We start from the raw sequence: 18,638 nt of genomic DNA, 5'->3' as shown, positions 1-18,638 counted from the left end.
CTGGGCACGGGCACCCCCCAATCCAGAGGGTGCAGGGGGCTGCGAATGGGACCCCTCTGCCCAGAGGCACGGCACGGAATGGCGCGGAATGGCACGGCACGCGCATCTGCATTCCCCTTCATGCCAGCACCGCCGTCCTTGGAGGTGGCAGCATCGTGAATGCTCAATTAACACGACACTAATTAGCTGGTGACACTTGCGGAATCCCTAATGAGCCCATCCCGTGGAAATGCTCCTTTCCGAGGAAAATTATTAAAAAACCACGGGGCTTTGCTGCGGGAGGGAGGGAAGGAGGTGGCGTCACCTGTGGGCACGGCGGTTCCCTGATGGGGGTAACCACAACCCTGTCCCCAAGCACCGGGGCTACAGGTGACACTTCAGGGGTGACCCCGTGCCGTGGGACAGGCGCCGTGATCCGAGCCTGGCCGAGGGCATCCCACCCGCCAGCAGCCTTTGTCGGCTCCTTGCTCCAGCTGTGCTGGATGTGACAAGGCACCGATTCGCTGTGTTGTCACATCTCAGGGCGATGCACCGCACCCCCGCCGGGAAAATCACGGAGCAGCCGCTCTCCCCCGGCTGCTGCCGGCACGTTCTCCGCAGTAATTACTGCTTTTCCAGCGGGCTGTAATTGCTGCGAGATGCAAACTCGCCCGAGCCACGGCTCGCCCTGACGTGGCCGCTCGCTGTTTGTCCTCCGTGCTCCGTGTCCATCCCCTCCTGAACTTGGAGCACCGCAGCAGCCCCGCGGGGACGCACGGCGGAACCCCCGGCTGGCCGCCGGCACAGTGGGCACCACCATCCCTAAACCCATCACTTGCCATCCCTAAACCCAGCCCAGCCACCAGCTTCCATCGCCAGCCCCTTCTCCCAGATGTTTCCCTGCCTCCCAGCTCCCTCCCTCACCGGCATTCCCATGGGATGAGTCCAAGCTCTCCCCTCCCTCTCTGACCTGCTCTATTTTTCCAGCCTGCACTCAATAACAGCTAAATAATTGAATCTGCTCAGCAGCCAAAGATTTGGTTTGAATTTTATTGGAATTTTTAAATTGTTTTGTTTCTCCGGTATTTTATTACTGTAAATGGAAAATGCATCGCCCGCAGTAATAATCCGATGGCTTTTTATATTACTCTGAGCCTCTGCTTGGAGCATTATTGGAAAGCCAGGCAGAGAGGAGACCCCGGCTAATGGCAGCACGGGCTTATGAGATTATGCCTCCAGCTAAACAACTTTTTACTTTAACAAATTGGCCACCAAACCCAGTCCCAGACACAGATGTAAATCCCAGACCCCGCTGGGGCTGCGGTCCGGAATAAATCTCGGTTTATGGAGCAGGGAGCTGTGCCCGGAGCAGCAGGATGAGGCAAAATGTCTGACAGGGCCCAGGGATGGCTGAAGGAAGGGTGGGAGAGGTGAGAGAAACCCCTCCCAAAAGCCTCCTCAAACGTGCCCACCTTCTGCCAGCATCGCTCACATCCCCCACATCCCCCTCACACCCAGCACTCCCTGCATCTCCCAAATCCCCCACATCCACAGTATTCCTTGCATCCCCTGCATTCCTCCGATCCCCGGTGTCCCCAGGGACCCCCACACCGTGCCCGGCTGCAGCCACAGCCCACAAGGTCTAGGAATAAAAAGGAAGATGGGAAGAAAGGAGGGAAGGGAAGCTAAGCAGGGTCTGCTTGGTTAAAGCAGTTGCGGGATCAAAACGGCACCAGGAATGATGCCCAGGACCAGGAAGGATGCTCAGTATTGGGAAGGATGATCAGGATCAGGAAGGAGAAGGATGGACACTCAGCACACAGAAGGAAGCTCCACTCTGCTCCCACAGCCCTGTGCGTCCCCCATCCCTGGCTGGGTTCCCTCTCCTCTGGAGGAGGATCAGCACGGGCACCAGCGATTTCATTTCCAGTCCACGAGACTGCACTGCCTGCCCGGCTCTGGAAGGGATGGGGAGCAGGAGGTCTGGGTGCACGAGGAATAATTTGGGGATCAGCACCAGCAGCATCAGGGCCTTGAGCAAGAACTCTTTAGGGAGAAGCCAAGTGGGAATGCGGCAGGACACGGCACCTCAGTGGTTAACAGCAGAGAGAAACGTGCTGCTCCCTCCCTCCTCGCCCATTCCTCCCGAGATAAGATGGGGACAATCCTTATTTTTACACATCGAAGGCGCTACAGTATTTTGCAATAAATGAAAGGAGTAATCTCGGCAGGGAATCTTTACAAAGCCGCCGAAGGCGACGTGTGGCTGGAAGCTTCCCAGCGCCGGGGACGGGGCCTCGCCTTCCCGTGGTCCCGGAGGAAAACGCTTTTCACCCCTTTTTCAGATGGGAAAAAAGCTGAAACGGAGGGCTCAGCCCCAAAAAGCAGCTCAAGGAAGTGTCTGTCTTCACGTGTTCCCATTGCCACATTCCCCCTGGGAAGGGGCACTTTCCTGGAGCCCTGAGCATCCTACCCAACCTCACCCTCCCTGCTCATCCTCAGCCTCCATCCCTGCCCTGCCCTGCCCCTCTTCCGGAACAGCACTGGCATTTCCAGCCCTCAGCTCCTGGTTTGTTCCTGCCCAGCTTCTCTGAGCCGGCGGGGCAGAAGGGCAGCAATTAGGCAGGGTTTTTAATTGGCACAGGGGCAGGAGGGGCGGGAAGGGGAGCGATGCTGAGCAGGAGCACACTGGGGACCTGAGCAGCCGTGCCAATGGCTCTTATTAAAAAATAATAGTGCTGCAGCCTCCAAATGAATTAAATTCTGAGAAATCAGAGAGCCCACCCCCAGCTTTGGGACCAGGATCCCCCCCGTTCCCCTGCAGCAAGGCAATCCCAATGCCTCCAAAGCTTCGAAAAGCATCAAAAATCCCCTTTTTTCTCTGCCTGCCACACTGGGAACAGATTTTTGTCAGAGCAAAACCCTAAATATTTGCAAAACACTTGGAAGAAACCTCAATATTTGGAAAACACTTGGAAGAAAACAAACAAAAGCTGCTACATTTAACAAATCAAGACAGTCCTTCAAGTTTTGGGTCTGTGCCCCAAGCAGCAAAGCTGCCTGGCAGGATCTGGCTGCCCTGGAGGACGGAGCATGGCACAGCTGGCAAGGGCAGGGCAGATTCCAGGGGGTCCCAGATGGAGCTGGGGGGTGTCTGGGGGATGCTGCCCTGCCCAGACCAGGGTGACCAATGGGTGGGCATGGGGGGGAGGGTGGGTGTGGGGGTCACCCGTGGTTTTTGGGTGCTGCCAGGCAGGGTGGCCGCGGGCACTGGGTGGGTTGAGCAGCTGTCACACCCTGCGGCGCTCCCACCCTGCACCAGCAGCAGTTTCTACAGTGACAGTGTCCCCAGGATGGGTGGCACAGCGGCCACCGATGCCGTGGGGGGTCCCTGTCCCCTCCGACTGAAGGGACACCACCACCCGTGACCAGCACCCTGCTCTGCCCCCAAAATCCCTGCATCCCCGGCGCCAGGAGCCGAGACGAACGCGCCCCGTCTCCGGGGGTTTAAATTAAACCAACTCCAGCAATAACAGCGGGAGAAATCCGTCTGAATAAACGTAGGTGGCGAGCCCCGCGCGCCGCGGCGCCGGAATCCGCCAAGACAACAAAATTCATGACAAAGCACAAAGGGAAGCGCCGGGCTCGCCGTCCCCAGATATTCATCCGTTAACACGTTCCCTTTTTTAGGCTGACATGTCGTTTCAGACGGGCCTTTCTTCCTCCCCTTTCTTCTCCCCCTCGTCGCGCGCGGCTCTGCCGAGGCGGCTGCTGAATTGGATCACCTCGGGGCGAGCACTTTATTATCTGCAGTCAAAGCGTCACCGCAAATACCCGTCTACACGCGCACGTGTCACTTCCCATTTGTCTCCTCCGCGAGGCATCGGCGCCGGCGCCGTGCTCCGTGCCACGCCGGCCCCACCGTGCCACCGCGGCCGCCACAAAGCCAGCCCTGATGCTGTCCCTGTGCCGGCCCGGCGCCGCGTCGATGCCGCCCCGGTGTCACCCTAATGCTGCCCCGATGTCACCATCGTGACACGCAAGTGCCACCTCAGCGCCGCCGCCATGCTGCCACGATGCTGCCCTAATGTCACCTACGTGTCACCCAGCACTGCCCAAGCACAGCTCTGAGGCCACCCCAACACAGCTGCCACCGCAGTGCCACCCGTCTGAAACCAACGGAGCCCTAAAGCCACCCCGAAGACAACCTGAGGTCACCCAACACAACTGCCACTTCAGAGCCACCCATCTGAAACCAAGAGAGCCCTAAAGCCACCCCAAAGACAACCTGAGGTCACCCCAACACAGCTGCCACCGCAGTGCCACCTGTCTGAAACCAACGGAGCCCTAAAGCCACCCCAAAGACAACCTGAGGCCACCCCAACACAACTGCCACCGCAGTGCCACCTGTCTGAAACCAAGAGAGCCCTAAAGCCACCCCGAAGACAACCTGAGGTCACCCCAACACAACTGCCACCTCAGGGCCACCCATCTGAAACCAACAGAGCCCTAAAGCCACCCCAAAGACAACCTGAGGTCACCCCAACACAGCTGCCACTGCAGTGCCACCCATCTGAAACCAACAGAGCCCTAAAGCCACCCCAAAGACAACCTGAGGCCACCCCAACACAGCTGCCACCGCAGTGCCACCCATCTGAAACCAACAGAGCCCTAAAGCCACCCCAAAGACAACCTGAGGTCACCCCAACACAGCTGCCACCCCAATGCCATCCCAGTGCCGTCCCAGTGCCACCTTCTGGAGGCCCTGATGCCATCCTGATGCCACTTCACCACAGACTCTCCGAGGGATCCCGGGACCAGGAGGGGACCCCACCACCCTTGTTGGCCCCGCAGCTCACCCCAGCCGCCCCCCAGCCCCTCTGCTCACTCATCCACAGCCAATTAATATTTGCATTAATTTAAGATGCAGGTTCTGTACCTGCCGAGGGGAGCAGGGTGGGCACCCCCAAAAGCAGGGTGCCCCATCCTGGTGTCTGCCAGTGCCCTGGAGCCTGCTCTGAGGGCAATGGACCATCACAATCCTGGGAAGTTTGGGCACAGACCAAACCTTCTCGTGCGCTGCACCACTACCAGCCGAGCCCACCCCAAATCCAGGGCTCTGACCTGGCAGGAGAAGGGCACTGAGCAGCCCCACCTCACCCTCCATCCCCACACGTGACCCATGGAAAAGTGATTTTGCAGCGATTCGTGGCAGGGAAAGTGCAAGTCAACAGCACGTTTTGGGCCCAGCAGTTAATTGAGCTCCTTTTTATGGCACGTATATAAATACACAGAACCATCATTAAACCGATCCCTTCCAGAAAGCGAAAATGAAAGAATTAATCTTACTTCACTCATGTGTAACCCCTCATGAAATTAAAATGATATTTTATGGGTGTGTACAGAAGCAAAGCCTCGCTGCAGCCACTCTAATGAAAATGCCCTTGGAACCAGCAGAATTGGGTAACAAGAAGCCATTAAATGGGGCCTCGTCCCGCGTGCAATTAACGGGTTTATCACTGATGAGAGTCCCCACAGGTGCAGGGAGAGCTGTGGGTGACCCTGGAGCTGAATCCCTGGTGTTTTAACACCCAGATGGGCCCCGGGAGGGTTTGTGCCACCCCCAAAGAGCCATTTATCACACCGTCCCAGCGGGGCCAAGGTGACAGCTCCCATGGGATCCATGGAGGATGTGGATGGTGAAAGAACCCCCAGACTGGTTTGGGTTGCAGTGACCTTAAAGCTCACCCAGTACCACCCCCTGCCATGGGCAAGGGCACCTTCCACTATCCCAGGTGGCTCCAAACCCTGTCCAACCTGCCCTTGGACACCTCCAGGGATAGGACAGCCACAGCTTCTCTGGGCAGTCTGTGGCAGGGCCTCACCTCCCACACAGGGAAGAATTTTTTCCCAAAATCCCGTCTATCCCTGCGCTCTGGCAGTGTGAGGCCATTCCAACTCACCCTGCCATTCCACGGTCTTGTAAATAATCCCTTCCCCATCTTTCCTGTAAGCCATGGAGGATGCTCATGAGGTTCACCCCTGTGAACTCCCCACGGCTCCCAGCCCCTTTAGGGGGACACACATCCTGCTCCCTGCCACGTTCCCAGCCCCAGGCTGGCTGGAGGAGGGCACAGGGAAACTAACATTTCATTAAAGATCATCCACTGCTCCGTGACCGCTGAGAGTGGGAGCAGCAAAGGGTTTGGCCAAGCTGAGAGGGGCATTATTTGATTTACAATTTAAATAAAGCTCAGGATTCCTGTAATGCGCCCAGGATAAAATCAAAAGGGACCAGGCTGCTGGAGTTAATTGGACGTGATATTTTCCTGAGGACGCTGCTGCTCCTCTGCTGGAGGCGGGAGGCACAGGCAGGGCTGGAAGGGCTCTGGCACCTTCCTGAATCCTCCTCAAGGCATGCCAGGCTGGCTTCTGCAGAACAGCCTTGGGAACACTGCCGGCAACAGCGGCAAAGCCACCTCCAGCTTTATCAGGATGGGTTTTGTGGGATGCTCCGGGCCCGCCGGGATGCGGGGGGCGCGGAGACGAGGGGGACAACAATCAGCAGGAAGGACCTGGGGCAGAACCGGGGGGGGTGAAGGCGCCAGCAGCTCCCCACACGGGCAGGAAAATGAGTCAGCTCACCTTTTACGTGAAATTAATACCAAAATTAATCAGCGGCGCGGGGCAGGATAATAGGATTTCACAGTGGTGCCGGGCCAGACGGCCAACGTGCCGAGAGCCAGACTCATTTAATATCGACAGAAACAATGCCAGAGGACAGAAATAAGACCCATAAAGATAATTACTGAGATACTCAGGAGCAAATTAAGTAATCAGAGGCACTTCTAAATTGCGCCCGGTTTGAAGAGCGCGCTCTCCGTGCCGATTCCCCGCGCGGGCGCTCCGGCGGCAGCAGGAGCTCGGCCCCGCGCCGGCTCCCCGGCTCCTCCACCCAGCTTCCCACAGGTGCCATAAATAAGGAAGGGAAAATTGTATTCCGAGCCAGATGCGTGGCCCCGGATGTCACCTGCAATTTAATTTGCGCTGGCAGGAGGCAGAGAGGAGCGAGGCGCGCCGCGTTCGCCCGTAACGAGCGGAAACGTACGGGCACCTTTGATTAAGGTGACCCGGCTGGTGGCAGCCGGTGACGAGCGCGGCGTGGGGGTCCGGGCGGGAGCTTGGCTGCTGCCGCCCATCCCGGGGGACATAAATCTCGTGGAGATCTCAGGTGAGCACAGTCCTGCCCAAGGGATGGGGTGAGACCAGTCAGAAACTGTCTCGTGGGTACCCTGCACCTGCCAGGGTCTGGGGTGGGGTCAAAGCTCTGCCCTCATCCCCCTGGTACAGCTCCAGGACCATCGGGACCCTGGGGCTGGGAGCTTCCCAGGAAGCAGCAGCCGAATCCAGGAACATCTCTCACACCCACGGCACCACATTAGGGCTCCTGCCCACACCTCCTTATTTCAGCACCCATGGCAGGGTGGGAAATGCTGCAAAGCACCAAACCCTCCAGCAGGAAGTGCCTCTGGGCTTTGTTCCATGAGCTGAGATGGTCCTTAGCCCCGAGCTGCATCCAGGGAATGCTGTGGGGACCAGCAGGTGTATCCTGACCTCAGGATCACGACGAGCTCACACAGAGATTCCCGGTGCTGAACGCCTCCAGAAAACCCTGTCAGGCTCGTGCTGCCCGTGGGTCTCAGACCATGTGGGCATGGCTGAGCTCATTATTCCATGGCAACAAGGTGCTCCAGGAGCAGGACACCTCTCGCCAGCCCTGCGCCACCGCGATGCTCAGGCGTGGCGGATTAGGAATAATTTCACAAGAGCGGCATCCTTTATCCCTCCAGACACCAACAAGGAGGAGACCTGGGAGGCACCGCATGCTCCAGTGCACTGCCAGCTGCACTGTGACACCTGGGTGCCCAAAACCCCACCTCTGGCCTGGGTGTCCTATTCCCTGTGCTGGCCGTCGGGGAGCTTCACACAAAAAAATCACGGAATCCAGAATGGTTTGTGTTGGAAGTGACCTTAAAGATCACCCACTTCCCCCCGCTCCCATGGGCAGGTACAACTTCTGCTCCAAGCCCTGTCCAACCTGGCCATGAACACTGCCAGGGATAAGTTTCAGGGATAAAAGAACTTCCAGGGATAAAAGAACTTCCCAAGGATAAACAACCCTCCTGGCTGGCAGCGCAGTGCTGAAGCGATGCCGGGGGTCCCCAGGGAGGCTGAGCATCGTCCAAAATCCATGCCCAGCTCGCCCAAACCCCACGCCCAGCTGGCCTGGCTGCTCAGGGTGCCCAGGTAGAGGAGGGAAAAAAAAAAAAAAAAAAAGTCTATGGGAAAATCCAGCTCATTAAACAAACACCCGGGGGCTGTCACAGCCTAACAAGCAGAGCTTTAGCAGCTGATTTGTCTTCAGCCGGCAATGTTTAAAAATCCAACTGAGACCAGCAGAAAAATATCCACTCCCCTCTTTAAAACACACATTCATCACTTGAGAATCTTAATGCGCCTTTCCCAGCCGGGGAGGTCAAACACGCCTGCCTAAAGCAGGCTCATTAAATATACATTTAATCACGGTTTGGATTGAGAGACAAAGGCTGGGAGAGACAGGTGCTTTGCCGGAGTGACCTTTTGGATCCCATTTTAATGTAACTAGTTTACAGCTTATCTGAAAGGCCAGCTCCTGGGGAAGGCGAGCTGCGGCAAAACGGGGAAAGTAATTAGGGGGGGAAGGGCCGGGGAGGTTTGGGGGGCCGACGGCACCATCCTCTGCCGCCACCGCGCTTCCCAGGCAGCTCTGCAACGTTTGCTGAAGTTGGACTTATCAACCACAGAACCCAATTTAATTTGCTTATCTTGGCTCCTTCCTCCCCCTCTCCTCCCCACTTCTCCTGCTCTTTTTAATTATCGGTTAAATAAACGTCTTTTTCAATAAGGGAAACAGCATCAAAGCGGGCGCCCGCCCCCGGGGCACTTACACTTGCGTGGCTCCAGCGCCTTGTTGGGGCAGGGGAGGTGCTGGGCTGGGGGGTTCTGGGTCCTCTGCAGGCAGGCCAGCATGGTCCGGGCTTCCCTGCGGGCGCTGCCGCCCCGCACCCTGCGAGAGAGGAGTCACACGGTCAGCCAGGGACCTGCCACCCCCTGCCACCACCCCCTGCCACCACCCACCCGGCAGGAGCTCGCCGGCACTCGGTGCCTGTGCTCCTCTGGAGATAAACAACCGGCTCCGAAAGCCTGCAATGAATAGGGATGCGTATAAAATAAATATGAAGGTCTCAGCGGGCGATCCGCGCTTCCTCGCAGAGCTTTCCGCCCTTCCCACCGGGAACGTGGCAGAGCCGGGGCGCCCCGGCAGCGCCAGACCGCTCCGCCGGCGTGCCAGCCGGTGCCTCTCGGCACGGAGTGACCCCGGCCAAGGCTGCGGAGAGACAGCGCTAACATCACACTTGGGGTCCTGGGATCTGTCGCCAGCTCCCAGCTGGCATCAAAATCTGCTCGACAAAAGCTTCGGGGGTCAGGCCAAAGTCGTCGTCAGCGCGGTGCCGCTCATTGTACATCCTTCCCCAGCCGCTGCCGGGGCCCTGAGTTATAACCAGTTGCTGCTGACACCCTCGCACTGCTCCAGCTGGCGCAGGGAGCGATATTCCCACTCGGAGAGGGCAGGGAGATGTGGGCAGGAGCAGCAGAACAGCAGGCGTGGCGCCCATCCGCCGGCGTTCCAGCTCCCGCGCTGCTGCTCTCTGGCTGAACGCTTGTGGGTGGCCGGGGGTCACAACTGGACATCATGGATGGGTGTCACCGCTGGGTACATCGCTCCATCTTCTCCTCTGTGGGAATCGTGCCCTCCTGCAGCCATCCAGGATGTTTCCTGCGTGTCCCAGTGCTGGTACTGGTGAGCAGGGCAGCGATGCGGTGGCCTCGGGCAGGTGGTGGCCTCGGGCAGGCGCTGGCAGAGCCTGTGACCAGCAGCACCAGGAAACAAAGCATGGATGGATGCTCCCCGAGCTGTGCCCGGGGCTCTCCAAGCTCGGCTGGTTTAAGTGTCACCCTTCAAAACACCTTGGCAGCCACCACGGGCACAGACAACGGGAGCTGTGCTGCTCGCTCCTGCCCTGTGCCCTCCACCAGGCTCTGGAATAATCCCCAGGATGGGATCCATGCAGGGTGTCCATGCCTCAGCCGAGCTCATCAGGCTCACCCCAACTCCCCCAGCAAACCAGGGACAAGGAGAGACTCGTCGGCTAAAGGTGTGAGGAAGAGGAGGAGGAGGAGGAGGAGGAGGGGAGGAAGTCATCTAACACCGAGCAGGTGTCTGGAGAACCCAAATTGTGCTGTTTTCTCCTAATAATGAAGTATTCATGAGTAAAAGCCTTTTTCACTACTTTCTTAAGATACTAATTTCACAACAAGCGCCTTGTTACCATGCAATTATTCCAATCGTGCATTTCTCCCAGATTCCATCTGTCCTCGCGCTCTCTAAATGAAAGACAATCATGTAACCACCTTTCATTATTCACTATTTTACTTTCAGCAAAGGTACCCTGAAAGAAATGATTTCCTCTGAAAGGGACTTTTATTCAGTTTCAAAACCAATTTTCTCCTATTACTGTCTTAAAAAAAAAAAAAAAAAGGAGGGGGGCAGGGAGGTGTTTTTATTTCATGCATTACATATCCTTTGTTAACGCAGCTCGCAGTAAAAGCAGCCCTATCCATTTTCTGGCTTCGATTTCTGGTAATTTTAAAATATGCCATTACAATCAGGCAGAAATTATACAGTTTGAAAAGAGAATGAAGTGCTTCTTATTCAGAGCCTGAGCGCACTTGACTGCCAGGAGTTCTCCTCTCCCCGCCGGGACTCGGGGTTCATTACGCAGCCCCGCTCCCGGCGCCTCGGCTCCCCCGGCACGTGCCCAGCGCCCGGATTTTCCACGACGGGAGCTGCCACCCTGACCTCGTCCCCGTTCCTGTCCCCGTCCCCGATGGGACAAAGCACCCACGGCGGCGCAGGGGGCGGACGACGGCACCGGGGTACCTGAGCCTGAGCTCCGCGGTGACCTCGGCGCTGGCGTCCCGCCGGGTGTCACCATCTGGCCGATTAGCGCCGGACGTCACCCGCTCCCCGCGCCGGGCCAGCTCCTCGTGGGGACATTGACCCGTGTCCCCGCAGGACACGGCGGCGTGGGCGGCTCGTGCCGCTGCCGGATGCGGATCGGGGCCCTGGTGGTCCCTGCGGCACGCGGGGCCCACAGCGAGGAGAAAGCACCCGGGGCGTCACCGACTCCACGTGCTGGCACGGGGAGGGTGCGGACGCACCCTGTCACCCTGAGGGCCCAGCAGGTCCCCACGCTGCGTTGTCCCCACCGCTCTGCGCCCTGCCACGCGCGGCCCGGCTCCCTCCCGGAGCCATCCCCACCCTGGGCACGGATCATCATCGGCAGCGGGCGGGAGAGGCGCGGGAGCCACACGCCAAACGGAATAAAAGCCACCCATTAATTCAGAGCCTGCTGCTGCCCCCGTCTCCCGGCGTCTCGCGGCCGAGATGATTTTTCCGACAGCCGCGCCGCGCCCTCGCCCCACCTTCAGAGAGGCGTGCTCAGAATGGGGAAGGCTCCGGGGCCACGGCCCCAGAACAGCGTCCATCTGTCCGTGCCGGCGCCCCGCCGGGAGCCCCAGAAGGCCCGTGGGCGAGCGGGTGGGCGCCTGGCACAATGGGCATCTGTGCCACGGTGGCATTTCGCTAATGCCGCTCCGAAAAGCCCCTGAATCAGCTGATGGGAATTGGGCGCTGGGCTGTCCAACGCTTAGCGCCGGCTTAGTTAGCTCCATCTGCATTTGAACTAATTCCAATCAGCAGGATCCGATTTAGTTCAAGCTGCTCTGGCTCTTTCGTGGCAGGAAAGGCAACACTCAGCAGTTTTGCTGGAGTTCTGCAGGGCCTCTGCCCGGGCTGTGCCTGTGGAGCCACCACCATCCAGCACTGGGGCACAGGGCGAGTCCCACCAACAGTGGAATCCCCTGGGGACGTCTGGAGCAAGATCCCCCAGGAGCCCCAGCCCCACATCCCACAACTCAGGCATCAGAGAATCAATCACAGAATGTTTTGGGTTGGAAGAGACATTAAAGCCCATCCTGTTCCACTCCCTGCCATGCACAGCAACGTCTTCCGCTAGACCAGGTCACTCCAAGCCCCATCCAACCTGGCCTTGAACGCTTCCAGGGATGGGGGAGCCACAACTCCATCCTCCCCCTCTCCCACCACTCCATCCTGCCCCACACCCAGCTAATCCATCTCGACATCGCACTATTTATAAGCCCAAGGTCTTTGTGACTTTAATAAAAAACACCACCCTCTATGTCTAAAGCCCCAGCGATGGGAGGGTTTGGCACCTCCTCTGACATCAGCAGCTGATAAGTCAGGCTTATCTCCTCCGAGAGCCCTGCGAAGGTCCCTCCGGCGAGATAAGGCCAGCGCAGCTGTCGATAGAGGCTTTCGCAGGCGAGGATTTAGATAAAAGAAAATGTGACGGGAGGGGGGAAGAGAAGAAAAAAGGAACTTTTAAAGTCCCAGCCTGAAGTGGGTCTGCACAGCTGCCGAGCTGTGGCAGGGCAGGGACGGTGAGGGACAAGGTCTTGGTCACCATCCAGGCTGTGGTGGAACAAGTCCAGGTCCTTCCCCGGGTGTTATCGGGATGCAATCCCATAAAAAAGGGAGATTTGGGGGTTAGGAGAGGAAAGGTGAACAGGACCAGGGATGCTGCAAAGCTGTTTGAGTCACACCATGGCCATGTCCCCCCCGGCTATTAAAAGCCAGCACTGGGTTTGGCACAAGGACAGGAGGTGAAGGATCACCCGGGCTGGGAGAGGCACAGGACAGTGCCAGACGGACACACGGACAGCGCGGGGCGAGGCCAAGGTTGGCAGCAACCAGAGAAACAAAGCAAAAGCCCTCACTGGCCCCTGGTGCGCAGAGTACTCCCGAAGTACAACTGGGAACACCCCTGTCCCTCCAGGGACTGAGGAGAATCCAACCACACCGGCAGGGAGCTCCTCTTCCTCACAGGACACTGGGGCTCCCTCCCACCACCCCCTGCCACTGCCGCCACCACTGATTTCCCACCCGGTGGCCAGGATGAGGAGGTGCCACCACCACTGATTTCCCACCCGGTGGCCAGGATGAGGAGGTGCCACCACCACTGATTTCCCATCCGATGGCCAGGATGAGGAGGTGCCACCACCACTGATTTCCCATCCAATGGGGAGGATGAGGAGGTGCCAGAGGAGGAAGGATTCCCCTCTGCACACAGTGGATGCCCACCCCATTGCAGGGCCAGCGGGATTTTGGCTGGTGCTGCTGCCTGGCGCTGCATCTCCCATGAGATTTAAGGTGGAGGGGATGCAGCGATGCAGCAGCTCAGCCCTGCAAGGGGTGAGCACAGCAAGGTCACCCCGCTGTGAACCTCGGCGACCATCTCAGGTAAAACAAAACCCGAAGTTTGTCACCGCCGGTCACCCCACGACCTTCCCTCTCCCGACCTTCCCTCATCCCGCCTGGCTAATCCGCTCCCCTCCGCGTGCTCCAGCCCCGGGCCTTTCAGGGGGCCCTGTTAATAATTAAATGTTAATCTAAAAAGCAATTTTAGCTGCAGTGCTGCAGATCTGGTTAGAGATTACATTAGCATGTAAGAGTCAAGGGTAATTTTCTCTAACCCCTCTTGTGATCTTTAAAACCCGCGGATCTTAAAGCAACACCAGCTCCTCTGATTAAAATTGGAAGCTGGGGTTTGCGATGGATAATGATGCTGGAAGTGATTATTTTGCTGCTCGGGGTCTCGCTGGGATGTGGGGACTGCGGGGGGCTGGGGGAGAGGCCCAGAGCAGCCAAGTGGCTTCTCCCAGCCCGTGCTCTGTGGAAGTGCTGGGAAGGTGCTGGGACAAGCCCCGGACCCGGCGCTGAGCAGAGCTGTGACACCCTGAGCATCCCCATTTCCCACTTTTTTGGGCTGCTGTGACACCAGGATGGCACAGAGCCCATCAGCCGTGGCACAGCACCAGGGACAGAGTGGCACTGGACCAGGACCCTCAGTGCTGGCATCCTACAGCAGCATCTCACATCTCTCCCATCCCAGCTGGAGATGAGGTCTCTGCTCTCGTGGCAGCTCCAAGAAACCCCTTAGAAAGTTCAACAAACTCAACAACAAAAAATACCCCAAAACAACCTTTTGCTCACAAGCAGGGCCAAAGGAACTGGGACAGGGCACGACAAATCACCTCCCGAGCAGTTCCAAAGACCCTGTGGAAGAAACACAGTATCAGATGTGTCCTAAGGACAGAATTTTAAAAAAACCCAACAATTCGAGTGCTGTTGAGCGTTTGCAGACGTCCCCGTGCAGGGCTCGGGCGGCCTGGTTAAATTTATGTGTCAGCTTTAAGGAGGCCTCTCATCAAATGAGCTATTTTGGGCAGAGATTAAAGATCTATTTTCGCTGCGAGCGGGAACAGCTCTCGAACAGGTTAATAATGATTCTGGAAAGCCGAGCGCCTCCAGCACCCCGGGGGCAGGAACCCAGAGCCCCTGGGTGCTGCTGGGGGGTGCTCCTGAGGCTCCAGGAGGACGGGGGACCGGAGTGCAGCATCCCCCCAGCCCCGCTGCCGTCCTGCCGGGGAGGGAGGAGCCCCGCGTGCCGCGGCGGGCGCCGAGCAGCCGTGGGTAATTGGAAGTGGCAGACGCTGGCACGGCGCTGCCGAGAAGGTCATTACGTGGGGCTGGGAACAAAATGCCAGGAGCGAGGAGCAGGGCGGGGGGAGCGGCCCCGTTAGCAAAGGTCAGGGCCCCGCTCGGGTGCCGTCGGTGTTTTTGGCAGGGCTCAGCCCCGGCTGCACGCACCGAGGTCCCGGCAGGGCCAGCGCGCAGCGGGGAGGGCAGGATCTGCCAGGTCCTGCCAGACGTGTGCAGAAGCGTCCCCTCGGATGCGGCACCAGCTCCTCAAAGCGAAACCTCGCCGATGCGCTGCGGTCGTGCCGTGCCTTCCTCCCGCGCACGGGTGGGGAGCAGGGGGCGCGGGGAGCTGTCCGCCACGGATGCTGGGGATGCTCACAGGTTTTAGTCCCAGCCCCAGCACGGAGCTGGGGTCGGCCAGCAGAAAAGCCAAGTGGCTCCACAGAGCAGCATTTAAAAGCAGTCTGGACCCCAACAAGCCAGGAGCCAACCCCAGCAATGGGCGACCACACCGTGGGCACTCGCAGCGTCCACGTCTCCAGCTGAGATGCAAGGAACTCAGCAGTGCAGAGACCAAAGCTCCCCATCACAGCTCCTGTCCCCTCCTGGCTCGTTCCTGCCTCATCCCAGGGGTTTGATTGTCCTCTGCAGTGACAGTCCCTGTGCTCCCACGGCCACGGTGCCCCGTCCAGCTGCCCCACGCTCGGCAGCCGGGCGCACTCCGCTCCGTAATTACAGCCCCGAGCGCCGGAGCTGTGAAAGAATCTGACGAAGGAATCCAGGGTAGATCACGCTGCTGAAATTACTATAATCAAAGGCTTTCACAAAGGCTTCAAATGCAACCAATTACCCTGAAAGGCGAGGCAAGAAAGAAAACAAATTAACATGTTTGCACAGAGCCTCGGCGCGGCGCACACATTGCCCCGCGCCGCCCTCGACCCCGGCCGGCCGCCGCTCTCCATCCTCGGTCCCACTCCCCATCCCTGGCTACCCTCTCGTCCTCCCTGGCTACCAAGCTCTCCGTCCCCACGGCTGGGCCCTATCCCACATCCTGCTCCGCTCGCAGCTGCACACAAAGGGGCTCTGTGCCCGTCCCTCACCCCGCAGCCGCCCACTGCCCCGCCGGCACACAAAAGCCCTGCCTGTGCCACGGCCGGCTCCGGCGCAGGCTCGGGGGCTTGCCAGGGTGGCCTGGGGAAACCTCCCTCGCTCTCTCCCTCCTCCCCCAGCGCTGGAGGGGTCCCCAGGCCAAGGGAGAGGAGGGGAGGTCCTCAAAGGCACCCATTGAGCACGGCCCTGCATCGCCCACCAGCAGCTGGGGAAGATTCTCACAGCGGAGACCCCCCACGCTCCCCTCCTTATGTTCCACTTTGTCCGTGATGCCGGTCTTGGGGGGCGAAAAGAAAAGGGGAGAAAAAAGAAAATAAAAATCAACTTCTTCCTTTTAATATTTAACGCGAGTCCATCACCCTCGGTCTATTTGGTAACACAAAGCTCTGGAGATTTAAACCCTTCTCACCCGGAGAGATGGAAATGAATGGTGCTCTTTAATGAGCTGGTTCAGCAGAAAAGATAGATTTCCAAGATTACTGTAGGAATTTTTATAATTGATGTGTACTTTTGTAACAAGGATTATGCCACCATCCGGTCAAGTAATTCCGGCTCTTCCCCCCCCTCTTCTCCCAAGCTCACCCTGCTTTTGGGGAGAGGGACCAGGCTGGGTCCTTGTGGGGGGAAAGCAACTCAGGAGGGGGAGGCAGAAAAAGACAAAGAGAAATTAAACAGGTTTTTCTGATTTAGCCACGCACAACCTAACGCAGGCACCGAATGGGAAAATAAGGCATCTCTCCAGTTTTCTCTATTTGTTTTACAAATCCCTGCTTTCCCCGCCGATCCGGAGGCCGGATGAGCCGCTGAATGCCGAGTAATTAAAAGGAACAGAGAACAATACTCAGCGCTGCCGAAGAACACGGAGTTTCCCTCAGATGTTTATAGCAATTGTATGAAAATGTACCAGGCGGGATGGGGAGAGCTGACAGCCGGGATCGGGAGCAGCCGGGATCGGAGCTGGCTGCCTCCCCCGCCTGATTGGCATTAATTGTGCGCGTTTGCAAAGCAGAACGGGAAGTCTGACACGAGCTGCGAGCCAACATTTCTTTCTAATAGTCTTAATGATTACACGAGAGCTGATGATCATCGCGGGGTGTTAATAGCCCGGAGAGCGGCTCCACGGCTGCTCCCGGTGGGGACAAGCGGGGATGTCCCAGCCTGGCTCCCCCGGGGTGGGCTGGGGTGTGCTGGGATGAGCTCCAGTGCAGCCACACCACTGCCTGCCAGGCCGTAAAACTCTGACAAGCGGACAAGGAAGGACACGGAGGGGACAGCAGCCTCCTGCTCCATCCCCAGGCTCTACCCCATCAGAGGGGTGGCAACATCAGGAGGGAGAACGTGGCCCACCGCGAGTCCCCCGTGCAGCAGGAGTGTCCCCAGGCTGAGGGAAGCACCGGGTCACCCTGCTCCTACAGGTGCCCCAAACCAGCTGCCAGCAGGTACCGCAGGAGGGGCTGGGGCTGCTGCTGAGAGAGACCTCAAATCCCCCACCGAACAGCAGAGCCCGTGTCGTTAACAGCTGATTAATGGAACACCAGTTTTCCCGACTCTTTACAAGGCTGTTTTTCCCGATGTCCTTGAGTTTCACCGCCGCAGAGTCGAGCAGGAGCTGGGTTTGCTCGGGGAGCACCACGGGCTGCTCCGACCATGGCAGAGACGGATCCAGACATGCACAAAAAAACCGCTGCACGGGCCCGGCCAGGTTTACACGGCAGGAAAAAAATCGATGGCCATCGATCTGCAATACAAAGGGACCGTGGCGCTGGCAGGCGGCTGCCATCTGACCGGGGCTGTGCAGGGGACACGGCCAGGGTCACCTCACTGACACAGGGGACGTGGCTCAGGGTCACATTGCTGGGGACACGGCGTGGGACACACCCGGAGCACGGCCAGCGGCACCGATGGTCGCCCCACCTGCGGCAGGTCCCTGCTTGGGCAGCACGCCACGTGCCACGGAGCCGGGGCACATCCACGGTGTGTGGGTGGCCCTTGGCCGTGTCCTTGCCGTGACACGGCTGTCACCCGCTCAGCCTCTCCCCAGCTGGATGGAGGGAATGGCCGGAGCCCAGCTCCGAGCTGGTTGATTTGTTTCATCATCCGCACTGGCCAACGGATCACTCGGCTTTGGGCTTTCTGAGCTCGGTAATAATTGTTCCCTGATGAAAAGAAATCGAGACTCGGTCCCTTTCTTCTTTCCCCACCTCCCTTTCCAAAAAAAAAAAAAAAAAAGTCTGTAAAGAAGAGCTATAAAAATGGCTTGTTATCTCACCTAGCGAGGCTCGGGCTGTATGTTATTGCTAATTGGGTATAACATCCTTGTCTTGTTCTGCTCTCTGAAGCTAAATCAAGAAAGCACCACTGCTGCGAACTAATTATATCTCTGGACTGCAGACTCCAGCTTGTCTTCCCCTTTATTGAGTTAAAAAATGGTCACTAACCTTAATCTCTCATATTCCCAAGAATTAAGGCTGCTGGAAACCCACCACTTCCACCTGCCTCCGGCTCTGTGCCGGGAAAGACAGAGCACATGGCCTGATGAAGGGTTTGTGCTGCTCTGGGACACAGCCCTGAGCCAGATCCCGGAGCTGCCCACCCCTGTGGCATCCCGTGACAACCAGACACTGCTCAGGTCCCTGTGCCATGGAGACTTTATCCCACACAGCTCAGAGCCTTCCTGTGCCGCACACACTCAAAGCCTGCCCGTCTCTCCTCCTTATAGGAGACCTCAAGCTTCTTTCACGGGAATGTTTTTAAAATCTGTCCCCTCCCTCAGCATTCCCAGGCTTGGCAGCTGTGGGCAGGTGTGAACACGGGGGTCACCTGT

General features: G+C 58.2%; 1 protein-coding gene across 1 annotated transcript in view; it reads right to left on the bottom strand.

The window, feature by feature from the left end:
- Positions 1 to 18,638, bottom strand: part of FAM222A (family with sequence similarity 222 member A) — a 28,697-nt gene that overhangs the window by 4,084 nt on the left and 5,975 nt on the right. The window contains exon 2 of the mRNA XM_040081079.2: positions 8,967 to 9,085. Within this exon, the coding sequence (XP_039937013.1) occupies positions 8,967 to 9,048 (82 nt within the window). The 5' untranslated portion in view covers positions 9,049 to 9,085. The remainder of the gene's footprint in view (positions 1 to 8,966; positions 9,086 to 18,638) is intronic.

This window comes from Hirundo rustica, chromosome 17 (genome assembly GCF_015227805.2).
Source record: "Hirundo rustica isolate bHirRus1 chromosome 17, bHirRus1.pri.v3, whole genome shotgun sequence".
Classification (NCBI taxonomy): Eukaryota; Metazoa; Chordata; class Aves; order Passeriformes; family Hirundinidae; genus Hirundo; species Hirundo rustica.
Note: the sequence above shows the minus strand (reverse complement) of the source record. Positions and strands in the feature narration are given on the sequence as shown.